The sequence below is a fragment of the Cyrtonyx montezumae genome, unplaced genomic scaffold (genome assembly GCF_038088225.1).
Source record: "Cyrtonyx montezumae isolate F1298 unplaced genomic scaffold, pur_monq_1.0 scaffold_17, whole genome shotgun sequence".
In the NCBI taxonomy this organism is placed as follows: Eukaryota; Metazoa; Chordata; class Aves; order Galliformes; family Odontophoridae; genus Cyrtonyx; species Cyrtonyx montezumae.
In genome coordinates, this window is record NW_027071903.1 from 13,787,860 (window position 1) to 13,801,935 (window position 14,076).

General features: G+C 41.3%; 1 protein-coding gene across 1 annotated transcript in view; it reads left to right on the forward strand.

Moving 5' to 3' along the window:
• Positions 1 to 6,010: 6,010 nt before the first annotated feature.
• Positions 6,011 to 14,076, forward strand: part of PLA2G15 (phospholipase A2 group XV) — a 345,808-nt gene continuing 337,742 nt past the window's right edge. The window contains exons 1-2 of the mRNA XM_065733317.1: positions 6,011 to 6,189; positions 13,332 to 13,488. Of these exons, the coding sequence (XP_065589389.1) occupies positions 6,051 to 6,189; positions 13,332 to 13,488 (296 nt within the window). The 5' untranslated portion in view covers positions 6,011 to 6,050. The remainder of the gene's footprint in view (positions 6,190 to 13,331; positions 13,489 to 14,076) is intronic.

The window sequence follows — 14,076 nt, forward strand, 5'->3', positions numbered from 1 at the left end:
GCTTTCACAGATACATAAATTTGACAAATGCTATTTTTCCTTATTGCTGAAATTTAGTAAGCAATCTTGTGATTAAAATACCAAAAGATGAATTGTTTCTTGCATTTTATCTGATATGATGGCTATGAGAGATCTGTAAATCTCAAAATCAACAAAAGTTATTTGTCTTCCTTAAGAAAAATATACTGTGTAACTCTGCAAAGTCAGGGAATGAGTAGTTCAAGTTAAAAATGTTTCTATTCTAAACATCATTTTTCGAGTAGTACTATTGTTACAGAGTACCTGCTATACTGGGCCAAATACTAGGATTACATTGGAAAGCCTCTAAATCCTTAGAAGAGTAAGGCAAGTATAACAGGCCTGGATTACTGAATGTATGAATATGTTCTCTATCACTTTCTACCTTAAAAGTTTGTTTTAATTGCTTTATAACATTTCCTGATTAGCAACGCATCTGTGCATGGCTTTCTGCTGTCTTTACAGCAGGCTGCTCAAAACTTAGGATCACGGCAGGCTTATTAGTCATTAGGTGCTCACAACTTACTGTGAAGCTCAATTACACAGATGGTTTGCAAACACTAATTGATGTGGCTTAGAAAGAGTAATATGATCACCTTATACAGATTAAAGGTTTGAAGACAGAGACGACAGTGACAGGATATGTTACTCGTGTTCATCCTACCTTGGCAGAGGGCTAGGCTCTGACGTTCTAGACTGACATTCATGTAAGCCTGCACTTCTGCACCCACAGTGCCCTTCCCCTTCTTTCTGTTCCCATTCTGCACTGTAAACAAACTCATCCTAAGGAGACTGAGGAACTGATCTCAAGTTTTGTTTCCTATCCTGATGCTAGCGATTAGTAACATGGGGAACAATATGGAAGTGAGCGCAAAGTGCTGAGGAAGCAAGGAGAAAGAAAAGGAAGGGAAAGCTTTGCCGCGCTGGTTCAGACAGTGTTCTGGGATTATAGAGCTGGAGTTTAAAAACTGTTGTATTTAACTGGGAATGGGCTTTCTAAAATGTGTGCTAACAATGTTTAACAATGGATTAAAAACAAAAAAAAGTTCGTTAAAGGTAAGGAAACAATAGCCTCTTCTTGCTGATTTAACAAGAAGGGCTAAGAATTGAACTGAATGGCTGGGATATTTATTGATTCTTCTATGAGTTGTTTCACACTGAAAAAATGTTATTAAAAAAAACAACTGTGTTGCTAAACATATTGCAGCATATATGGAATAGCATGGATATACAGCACGTATTTAATAGTTATTTAATAGCAAATTAAAAACCACAGAAGCAGCCTTCTTCCAGTACACACTTTAAGCTCTTGAGAAAACATATGCTTATGACTGTCCTCCAGGGAGGTCACCTGCACCATGTAAGTGCTGGTACAGGTCAGCCAAACCTGCGCTGAAACCAGAATACTTTGTCCAGGTATGACTGACTTCAACTGAACCTCAAACTGTTCTTGAGAAGGAGGAAGTAAGCTTCCTGAGCTGAGTTTCAAGGGCTAATATTTGTTTTGAGAAAAAGACGATTGTCTTGCTTCACAGAGAGTGAAGAAAAAGCGTAATGCAATTTTAGTGCTTCTTTTTCAAACTAAAGTCATATTTAAACAGTGGTCAGTATCCTCACCAATGCAGAACAATGTAGGAGGGTAAATCTGCTGTGCCAAAGAGCTCTAGAAATCTTTGCACTACAGACAGAAGAATGACTAGGGGAAACGCTTGGCAACCTCCTTAAGAAAACCTTAATTTTCTAATGATGCTTGAGACTGGACATGTTTGGTGTTCTGAAAGTGAACTTGATGGAATCTGAATGCTTGTGGCAAACTAATAGAAACATGTACCATTTCAGTCTCCCTAAGTCCCTCACACCAGCGTATGCATTTGGTTCACAGGCTGCATGGCTTACAGGCCTGACTTCTCCCTATCAATCTTGATTCCTTTCCAGACAAGTTCAAACTTGTGAGAACTAATGTAACTTATTTATAAAGCAGAACACCATGTTAAGTGGGGCAGGGAAAAAGAGAAGAGACGTCACAGATCCTACTGATAGTATCCTACAGATACTACAATGTTTTCCACAGAAAGAAAATTTTGGGGAATTTGGGAAGGGATGTTACAGCAATGTCTGCAGGAAAAAATGAAATGAGCAGCAGATGTTGTCTGTGCATTCAGTAACGTGGAAGATGACTAAAGAAAACCACTGCAGCAGAACAAAGGATTGTGTTTTTTTGTAAATGTGATAACAGGCATACTATCAGATCTTTTATCTTCCTTTTTGCCTATTAGACTTGTGATAACGTCCATATTCTACTACTCTCATTTCCATTAAGGCGAGGTTCTGCATCTCAAGGTAATTTTTATTGGTGCAAATCCAAATGCAATAAAACTAGGGTGGCTGGTAAGATCTTGTGAGGCAGTAGAAGTTAAAATAGCATGTTTCTGAGAGACGTGAATGGTGAAGATACTGTTAACATATTCTGAACTTGACAAATTTCTCAAAGAAACACAGTAGCAACGGAGAAAGCAGTGACATGGGTCTCTCTGCCTACAGTGTAGATCTGTGACAATGTCTTGGTCACCTACACATCCTTCTTTTAAAATCACCTCAGTTGCAAAACATGTCCCAGTACTATAAACATTACTGCTTGATCAGCAGACAGTATATAATGTAGTTTCTTACTATGTAAATCATTTGTTTTGTGTATTCCTTCTCTTGTGCACTATCCTTATTTGATGTGAACATTCATCTTTGGGGTAAAGCTGCTTTTCTAGAAGTGTGTCTAGCACAGTGCAATCATGTTTGGGGATATCTCAGCCAATACAAACACTACTGAAATGCTAAGGATCAGAGGCAAACACAGAATTCTGTTCAGTCACATAAAAGGTGTTTAAGTAAATACTAGGTTTCTGGAAAGGATCATTTATTTTAAATAACTAGTCAGCAATCTCATATTCAAGTCCTCGTTTTTGTCAAGCTGCCAGTCTAAGCCCTCAAGGAGTCTTAAACAAAGATAATGGTACAGATACTCTCATTTCTGGTGCTTAACCTAGTTTAATTCTGCTATTTGTTTGGAAAGAAGTAAAGAATATTTTGCTCGAATACTGATTATATACTTCAAAAAGAATTCTCTACAGTGGTAAAAAAAAAAGTGTGGTCTTTGGAATATATGTTTTTCCTTACATAAAAATGATAAACGTGTACTACTGCAAATAGTTTAAATTCTAACAACTTCCTTTTTCATGACCAGACAGGTTTTGATGTGAGGCATGTGAAGGAAGCAGTGTACATACCTTTTCCAAAAATACTCTTGCTGGCACTCCGCTGTCAGTTCAGACCTGCAGTTGGTTCTGATATTTATTACATTTTCCTTGAACAATGACAAGTAGGATTTTGTCGTGTGAATGTGTATGATCATGGCCCTGAACAGTTACTGTGTAAATGTCCTGCTGCCAAGTCATTCTTTGGAGAGACAGAGGACTGCCTTTATAACAACACTACTCAGAAATATGCTGCACTGACTTATTTGCAGAGCATTACCTAATTGGAAAGAAACGTTCAGTGGCTTTGCAGATAGTCTTGGTTCCTCCTGTTTCTTAGTGTCAATGAAACCGGGCATTCAGTGAGAATAGAAATTTGCTGTTAGCATTTAAACAACCTTATAAAGACAAAGAGCTCTGTTTACTTTCTTTTCCAATGTTAACAGTACCGATCTACCAAAAGGAAGCAACAAAAAAGCAGCAATTGTAACAGTACTTGATTCATCAACTGAGAGACTGTTATCTAAAGAACCAGGGCTTGCACAGCAGAAGGAATAGTAATTACGTGCTTAGCAGGCTTTTCCTGGAGAAAAATAAGAGGAAAAGGTGAGGATACTCCCAACTGTTAGAAGAGTGCACGGATTCACAACAGGAATACCAACACTTGTCTGAATCGAGTATAGATATATCTCTGTGTTATCATGAGAACTAATAAAATAAGGGTTACAGAAATGACATATTTGATAATCAAGGACATAAATAATGGCACGCTGGTAAACACTGAGGAATGAGGTGTTCTGATCAACATCAAAAGGCCTGCGCTACCAGAGGCTTACAGCAGAAAGGACTTCGCAGCAGAAAAGCTACCCTCTGACAATAGGATGATGGCAACAAGGTTACCTAAGTCAGAGGTGCCATTTCTCTTTCTGTTAGCTCAGCAGCAGAAAATAGCATTCATAAAGATACTTCTAAAAGAAGAAACAAAGACAATGGGCAGTGAGATTGCTCAGTGTTTACAGGGTGAAATAGAAGACTGAGACAAAACAAATGAACAAAAAAAAGCACACCTGACTATTTGGACATGGGTATTTTGGTGCTTTGGACTGAACACATCAATATGAGAGAAGGACAAATTGTCTGAAATCAGTTTTCTTTAAATACTGCTCTACCTTTCGGTAAGGTCTTGCACTGCATTTTGTAACATTTAATTCCTACACCAGGATCAGTGTTGCAACCAGTTTTACAGACTGTAATACTTACACACCCTGTAGTTTGTTTTAGTAGGAGGTCATTTCAAGTCACCACTTGTGTGGTGACTAAGCACCTGTCTCTGGGACAGACCAAGGCCTCTGCATGTATTGGATGTTGTCATGTCTTCCCTTAGCATAAATATAGCAGGTGTGGCAGTGGCCAGGAAAAACATGATCCTAGATTTAGACTTGTCCCTAGTTTCCTCGAGTGATTCGTTGCATTTTCTTCCTCTGTCTTATTTTGGGAGGAAGGATGTGTCCTCCTCGTTCCATGTTAATGCCACACCATCCCCAACCCCACCCCATTTTTTCTCAATTCCAGTCAATAGGCTGTGTGTCTGTTTTTCATGTGCATCCATTTGATGCATCTCTTTGCAGCAGCTACAAACATGTACTGGTCAGCGAGGCAAGAACAGTTTCATTTTTCTACCTTATAGGTAGCTGGCTGAATCGCATAAGTCAATGGAAAGTAGTTTTCTACATTGCTTTTCTACATTCTACATCTACAGAGTCCTGGTTCTCCCACTGATTTCTTGGTTTGTGATACTGCTCACAAAAGCATGTAAACCATTCAAGGCAGGCATATTTCTGCAATTTAGCATGACACTGAGGCACTCAGAAAGGCCTGAAGCAGACTGTGCTGCCTTTGTTGCAGAGCCCCAGCAGCTTTTCCCTGAGCACGAGGCAATAATACCTGGCTCAAAAAGTGGAATGGATGTACGAGTGAAGCAAGGAAGCTTTACTGAGCTGTGATCAGTGATTCTGGGCACCTTTTTCTTCCCTCTGTTCGGTTTCTGCTTCCATAGGTTCCATTCCTCCTCTCCACAACCACCTCTAACCAATGCACACCTCATCCTGTGCGAGCAGCTTTAACTGCTGTTGATCAAGCACTACGGCTCATGTCCTTCTGGCTTTAAAACCCTGTAATTACAAGTCCACCTCTTCTTTCTGCATGTGTAAACGTTTAATGATGTTTTAGAGTGTTGCCAAACTTCTGGCCCCAATGATACCACGAACAAATTAGTTGCTGCATTAGCCAGGTGCTGCCTGAAGTACTGCCTTGCCCATGAGCTTTTATGCTGGCACTCATCCCATCACTCTGCAATGAGAAAAACTGTAGCAATACTAAGGTTTATTTGTTTTTCCTCAAACCATACAGACCGCACCCATTCTGCGCTACGTTTATGCACAAGTCTGAAACGAAACACCCCTTACTTCACCTCTAGGAACCACCGCGACCGCACAACCGCGGTCGCAGCTCCGTTGAAGGGAACCCACCGCCCCGGAGCTGCGGGACTGCTGCGGGGCCGCGCACCTCGGCAGCAGCGGAGCCGGAGAAGCGGCAGCTGAGCTCGCCTATCCCCGCTCGGCTCTGCGCTCGACTGGTGACGCCTGCGCGGGCGGGGCCGGCTGCGGCCGGGGCGGGGCGAGCCCTTTTCAGGCCGGGCCGGGCGGCGGAGCCGCACTCCGGCGGCGGCCCCGGCGGAGCAACGGGAGGGGTGCAGAAGCGGCTGCGGGGTTATGCGCTGGGGCGATGGTTCCGCCGGCCGGCGCTAGGCTCCGCCCGCACCCGGGAAGGAGCCCTCTCCTGAGCATCCTCCTCCTGCTGCTGCTCTGCTCCGGCGCCGGGTGTCTGCCGCGCCGCCGGCCCGCGGGGCCGCCCGTGGTGCTGGGTAAGAGCCGGGCGGGGGCACGGCACGGGGCGGGCGTGGGGCCGGGCCGGGCCGTGCCCGTGTGTGTGCCGCGGGGCTCTGCGGGCTCGGGAAGCGCCGGGTGCCCCGGGGCTGGGGAGTGCCGCGCGCGTCCGCGCTGCTGCGGGGGGGTCCGTGGGCACGGCGGGGAGCGGCGGCTGCGTGTCACCGCGCTCAGCGCGAGGAGCTGAAAACAACAGGCTTATGTCACCTCGCTGCGCAGAAAGCGAATGTTACTGGCCTGTGCTGCTGACCGGGAGCACCCGGTAACTCACAGCAAATACAGAGAACCCGCCTGTCTAATAGGTCCTGAGGAGTTAAACGTTAGCTGCTCTCTGTGTCCGTTTGTATCATGAATAAATTTTAACTGCTTTAACAACTTGTCTGCTGAAGCTGTAGTCCCTGAAGCATTCCCACACACTAGCCAGGGCCATTTGGTGGCACTAATATGAGCGGTCAGTTCTGGAAACATGTTCTGTATGCTGTGTGCTCTCACTGCATGAATAATTGTGATGATAAAGAGGGAAAGAAAAGGTAAGGAAAGGGGAGAACTTTGAGAACGCTGTTAGTGTTAAGCTCTGTTCGTATCAGTAGTTTAGGCTCTGTTACTGCTGCTACAAACTGTCAGCAAGGAGTAACTGCTGGACAAGAACTTCTTTAAAAGGCACTGTGCTGTGAGCTCACAGCTGAAGCAGATGGCTGAGCTGTCCGAATGTGGATTCGGAAGAACGGATTTCCTAGGAGGCTGGAATTGAAATGTGAGCAGTTCTGAGTGCTGTCCCTGAAGGCTGCAAGCGATCTTTTATCCCATCTCTCTGCTGTGTAATGCTGGGTTTAGCAGTAAGTCTTGGTGCTTACTTTAGTGGCAAGCTTCTTCCTGACAGGTGAGAGTGTTTTTGTTGCTGATCCAATATTCAGCCCTAGCTATGAAGGGATCAAAGAAGATTTAGAAGCAATTGGGATAACAGAGTACTGAATATAGCAGCACAAAGTTTCTTCTGATGATCTATTGTAAGCTTATGCATTACTTAAGATTGGCTTTAAAAGCAGTGGCTGCTCTATACTGCTCTATACATTCCTAAGAGAAATTCTGGGTAATGCTGTGTGCCTGAACACAGATACATCAGTGAGTGGATTACAGATTTTCTTGCTGTTGAGAGTTTTCATCACCACACAGTATGTAACTTGCACCATCTACTCTTCTGTGTCTTAAAATACACTCTTCTCTGCTGTCTGGTCCTGGCCTGTCCAAAACGTACTGGTTGGAAACGCTGAATCTTTACCATTTTTCAGGCTTCTGTGTTTGGGGAGGGTAGGCACTCATAGGCAGTGACCTGCTATAACTTGCTACTGAATGCCATGAAGTTTTTGATGATATAAATTGATGTCTTTGTAAAAAAAAACAAGCAAAAAACACCTGCAAAAGGAGCTTAGCTTCAGTTGGACATGACATGGTAAGTGAAGGTCAAGCAAATAAAGGAGGAGAAGGAGTGACTGTCGGTCATGTTTCCATCTTGATTCTAGTTTGCTTTTCATGACCTTTTCTTCACCTTTCCTGTGTCTGTGGCATGTTATGCTCAGATAAGCTTTTTAGGAATTACTGTGGAGAGGACGGTAGGTTTAAGAGAAATCATTTCTCAGGGAGGTGCTCTGAGTGCTGGCTTAACAGAGGTGTTTGAGAGAGGGGTGAGAAACCCACGCTGCACTAGAATGCCAAATGCAGAGGGGGCCGAGGTGCCTGCAGGCTGCGTTATGGGGCAGTACAGGCCTGAGGTGCTTCTGGAGTCCGTGTGAGATGTGTATGTGGAGCTGATCCTCTCAATCTTTCAAGCTGGCATCTAGACCTTCAGTTTTACACATGATTTGCAGTAAATGTGTTTTCATGATCTGAGCATTCTCTCTTGGTTCTGTTTTGATGTTTTGAACTCCTCTAAGTTATACTCTGTGGCAAGCTACCCATCTGATCTTACGGACTAAAGAAGGAAGGAATGCTGTTTAAAGGAATGTTGTCAACATAATGATTGTTTCATAAATGTTTTAGACCAGTGATGGTCATAAGACCCAGTGTAACTTGTTCTCAAAATTTTCCTGTAATGACCCCACTTAGAGCTGCAAGCTGTGCTTACTCAAGTAATGGGGAAGGAAGCTGTAGCTTTTAAATATGGGGCACTGTTTTTATATGGGTAATGTTTTGCTCTCTAGGCACTAATAAAAAAAAAAACAAACAACAGGCCAGCATCTGGGAGCCTCTCTAATCTGAAAGCAGATAAACTGCTTGAATATAACCCTGTAACAATTGGCTGTAGGTACTGAGATATTCTTGAATTGCCAGCAGATCTCAGATGTGTAGAGCTACTGAACTAGCTGAAGCGAGCTTCTGCTAAGCCAAGCTAATAGCTCATTAGTGCTCTCCCTGCTTTCGTTGTGCAGTTAGCAATCATTTTGTAGTCATTTGTCAGCTAAAGCACTAGAAAACTAACCTGCTGAGGAAGAAGTGAGCAATTTTGCAGTTGAACCTCCTTAATGGAGGAGGAGTGGCACAAGGCATGCAGGCAGTAGCAAGGCTGCTTGGATTGAAATACGCTGGTCTGCGCACCATCAAATGGTGCTGATGACTGCAGTGTGTTTATACACAGGAAGGTAGAAAGAACAGGGACCAAACTGACAGAAGTAGAAGGCAAAATACTCTAGTGCAATTGCTTGCTTTCTCTCTAAGATTTAGCTAAAGCATCAAAGGTTATTCACGTGGTATCGGAATAGAGAATAAACACGGCAAAAGTCAAAACCTTACTTCCAGAGTCCTGCCTGAAAGTTTGGTATCCAAGGCGATGTTGACTAAAATCTAAGATGACAGTCTTAGAGTTCTTCCCTCAAGTGTGTTGGGGGAAGACAGGGCTACCTAAATTACTGAATTGTTTTCATGCCTTCTCTGACTTTGCATTCTTCCAGGACAATATATTCATACAGGGAAATTGCAAAGAAACAGGGAACCTACTTAACCCCTTTGTTCTGTTGACAATATCAATCTCAAAAAAGAAAAACATGTGATACCTGCTTCACATTTACACAATTACAATCAATCTTGCACTCTTCTTATCAGTTCAGTTATATACTTCTAAAAATAAATTCCTGTATTCTGTGTCTGTTCTCAACTCATTTTCTCACACAGTATGCAGATGGTAGATGGCCTATCTTATGCCTTATCAATTTTGGAGGCCAATAACCTGTCCTTATAAGATCAGCAGTGGATTCACTGAACTCTTTACCTTTTAGAGCTGACTAAACACAATTACTATATCAATGTTCTGATACCTTCTGCAAACAATTTGTTAGGTACTTGGCTAAAGTTTTCTAGAAAGATGCCTAAATGAAGTGTGTTAATAATTGATTAACATGCAAAAGAGGTCTGTCTGAATTCCTGCTGACTGCTAATTGAGGAGTGTGTGTTTGTGTGGTCAGCTGGCTGGGTGTCAGCAGTGATTTAACTGTTTATGCCTCATGTGATCTGAGGTATCTGGAAGTATCATGTGAGATCTTATTTGCTTTCTTGTTCCTAATTTTAAGTGCCTCTTCTACTGCACTCAGTTGCTGACTATAAGCAACTGAGACATTCAGCCTGCAGAACAGTAGTCAGTATTTTGAATCAATTTTTAGGAAAATATAGTTTGGTTTGGAAGAGGGCTAATGTCTGGAACTGAAAACTTGACAGTTATTTGAGGGAAATTTTAACTATGAGAAATATTTGAAAGTTAATTTTTATCCAAAGGCATTTGCACTTCAGATAAATGCAATAAAATATCTCAGTTGGTGGATTATTTGCGGTACAGACAGTGGACTTATATTTTCAATCATTATTTTGGTGTTTTTTCTAAATTTTTTGGAGGAGTACTTGGGCCAGATGTTTCCCAGATTGCAGTTTGCTTATTGGTCTCTAATGGGAACTGTCAATCAGTCATTAAGTCTTCAGTAGGGGTACCTGTGTATCCTAAAGCTAGTTATTTTAATTTCTGAATTTGGAGAAGTCATATCTTCTAGGCTTTCCAATCTGTAAATATGCTTTCTATAAGGCTTAATCAAAAATGCAATCCAGAAGGAGGTATAATAGTACTATTAGTGCAGTTGAGGTTAAAAAAAAACTGCAAAAATGAGACTTTTTAGTATTAAAGTGAACTGGGTTCGTCAGCAGATCAGGATGGGTTCTGTTGGGATTACTGAGAAGTAAAATATGCAGAAAGTGATGGATCATCGAATCTGATGGAAACACTTTTGCTCAGTATGAAATTGTTTTGCTTCCAAGTGTAGCAGATCATTAGTTAACGCATGCATTTCACAGTTGTAATTTAGGGAAGTGAGGGTACTGTTTGAGATCTTTTCTTGGACACCTGATTTTTCAACTTGTGCTGATGTATTTTGCAGGACTTCACTTTGTAGTTATTTTGTAAATGTAACATTTTTAAAAAGACTTAGAAACTGTAGGTATTGGTACATGTGAGGATGGGGAGGAAAAACTACTTTCCCACAGGAATTTTCTATATATGAACTGAAAGCAGAGGGAAATGTTCTTTTCTGCTGCTTGCAAATCCTATCACAGAACATTCTGAAAGGAGAGTCCTTATCCTACAGAATTCATCTTCAGCGTGATCTTTTCTAAGCTGTTACTTATCAAAAAGTGATTAAGCAGCTCTCCAGCCAAAATGTAAATCATTAACACCCTTGAGTTGCATGAGGGTGAGGACTGAAGATCTTGCATGCTTGTTTACATAATTTGGAAAATGAAAATTTGTGCTTAGTTCCCTATAGCTTCATCACAAATCCCTTTAGCTTGCAGCATGTATATTTGGAAATAACTCACCAGTTGTGAGTTTACAGTTGTGAGTGATTGGCAGCTTCAGTGTCAACATGAGAATGTAAACATGAAAAAGACACTGGTGTTAATATCTGCTTTATAAACAGACATCAAGCTTTACATGATGCTTTAACTGCAGGATTATATCTTTGTGTAGGTGGAACTTGTCTCTTAGCTGTTGTTTAGCATTACACAGAAGCACTGCTTCCGTTAACCAACTTTTGTTATCACCTCTTGAGTTAGAAAATGGGATGAGATGTTTCTCATTTCTACACTGGACAGAAGAGCACAGCCTCTTTCCTTGAAGCTCTGGGATAAAATGTTGACCAAATTAAACTGGCAGTTAATCTAAAATTGCGCCTTTAAGACCAAGGGAGACTGTATGCAGTTTCCTGTTTTCAATGTTTCTGTTTGTAGATGCATGTTTATAATAATCTTCAGAGTTCTGAGCCTTCCTACTCCAAGCAGGTGTGCTCAGGTATTTAAGTTCTGTCTGGAAACTTCATGTTCTTAAAACTCTAAATAATACTGCAGAAGCGTATTGAAGCTTTTGAAATATCTTTGCTGGAAGAATTTGATTTTTACTGAAACAAATGAGTTCCAAGGTCACCTGTATACGTTGCTTTGCGTTGGAACTGAACACAAAATGAACCTGTTTTGTTGTTGGCTGTTCTGCTGCTGAAGCTGGTCAGCCATGAATGATTGATATAAATAGAATTACATTCCGTTCTGCCTGTAACTGAGAGTGCTGATGCAGCAGCCAGAACAGGCACAAGATCATGGAACAAGCTGTTGCCTTATAGTTCTATAAGCAATAACTAAACAGCTTTTTCTGAGGTTACAAGACTGAGCTTCAGTAAACTTCTAAGTGTGATGCAATGCTATATAATCTTCCTTATTATGCTTTCCAGTATATCAGTGTCCTTGAAATATGACCTAAAATAAACTGGTCAGCTACTGGAGCTTTGAACATTTCACTTAAGACTAAAGAAATAAAAACACTAAAAACCTAATGAGAAAATGGGGTTGGCAGTGAAGTCCTGAGGTGTATCTTCTGTGCTGGGGTGCAGCCCCAGTGGCTGAAGGTGGGAAGAGCCTGGCTGTCGCTCTGTTTAGTCCCAAGTTCTGTTCTTTTTCAGTTCTGCAGTTCTCTGAATCCATATCTGTCTTTTCAGATATTAGTTGTTCCTCTGGAAGACAGCACCTTTCTTAAAGCTCTTACTTTAAGGGGTATAGAAAACTCAAATAGTTTTAATTGAACTTAGCAAAGTGGGGGGGAAAAAGCAACTGTATGGGTGGGCTTGTACATAAGAAATTCAGCAGCATGCAGTTGTGCACGTGGGGGGGAAAAAGGTGAGGGGGAAGGGATGAGGATCTTAGTTGGGGGAAGGAAGTGGGGATGGAAACACAGAAGTGCCCATCTCCTAATTCTTCCTACAGAAGAGAAGCTTCTAAGTTCCTAAAGTATCTTTGCCTTCCTGGTTCTTGAGGGTTGAAAATGATTAAACAATCTAAGATTCTCCTTTGGAGGCATGAGGAAATTTTAGGAGCATTTCTTAAGTTTAATTTGAATTTGGAAATAAGAATTTCATGTCTGTATTTTCTGTTTAAAATAAGGAACAGTACAACTTATAGGAATGCTGGCATTTAGCATATGCTAAATTAAAAAACGGTATACTTCAGAGAAGGTGCAAATATAAGATCCTTCTTTCCCAGTACTCTTCCATATACAAAGACTAATGCTGTTGATGCATCCGAATTTGAATTGTGAATGATATGAAATGCTGTATTTGGATTAGTATGCTAACCAACAAGATTTTGTATAACCAAAGTGTATTAAGAGGTGACAACTTCATGTAACTTTGTTCCTACTTTGCTTTCACTCTTGTGTCAAATTGACAGTCTGCAGGCAGCTCTGAAAGTACAGAAAGACAGAATAGTACCCAGAAAAAAATATTTCAGAGACTTAGTTTTGTTTTTAAAATGCAGATATCTCTGATAAGAGCTGACATGTTTTTCGTATCTATACCTTAACCTGACCTCATCCTACACTATCTGTTTTTTGAAGCTGGGAATTATTGATCCAGAATTACTTTACACGGTGGCTCCCCAGGTCATGCTTCTAACAACTGAAGTATCTATAGTAGAAAATGCAAATACAATACTTGGATTTCAAATAGTTTTGTAACTGGATAAAAATATTATCTCTGAGCACTGCAGTGATGCAATTTATTTAATGTTATACTCTTACATTTTAGTGTCTTTTCATATCTTTCAGTTCCAGGGGACTTAGGTAATCAGTTGGAAGCGAAATTAGATAAGCCATCAGTAGTGCACTATCTCTGCTCTAAGAAGACCGACAGTTACTTTACACTGTGGTTGAACTTAGAATTGCTTCTACCTGTCATCATTGACTGTTGGATTGACAATATCAGGTAAGACTGCATCTGTTGCTCTCTGCAGTGAGCTCCTTTCCTTGGATTGACATGCTTGGTACACAGCTGCTGCCTTAAGCTTTCCTATTCAAGACCAGTGAGAAATGACAAGGGTGTTCTGCTAGGTAGACTGACAGGCTGAACTGGAGGATGTGGCTCTTGCAACTGTGGCAGCTTGCTGTAAGTGACGAAAATCAGACACTTAGTTTCCTCCACCTCCCTCTGCTACCACTTGCTACATGTTCGTTGGTTACTTAGTAGACTTCCGTAGGCTTATCTAAAGCAGAACATTTCAGCTGTTTTGGTGAGTTACTTAAGTTTTGATGAGCTTTGTGGGAAGGAGGTACAATGGGCAGCACAGTGAGGCTGGAGGAATGACAACCTGCACCTCTTCTGGCAGTATGTCATTAAAAAGCAGTTTCCATGGGCAGCTGATATCTGTGGGATCCTTTAAGTGCAGTTTGGAATACTTTCCTTAATTATTTTGGTATACAAATTGTCTAATTAAATGCTTGATTATTTTATTGTAAAAATTGTAAATATCTTTAAGGAAACAATAAATGTTTAGCCTGTGCAGTTTAAACACAC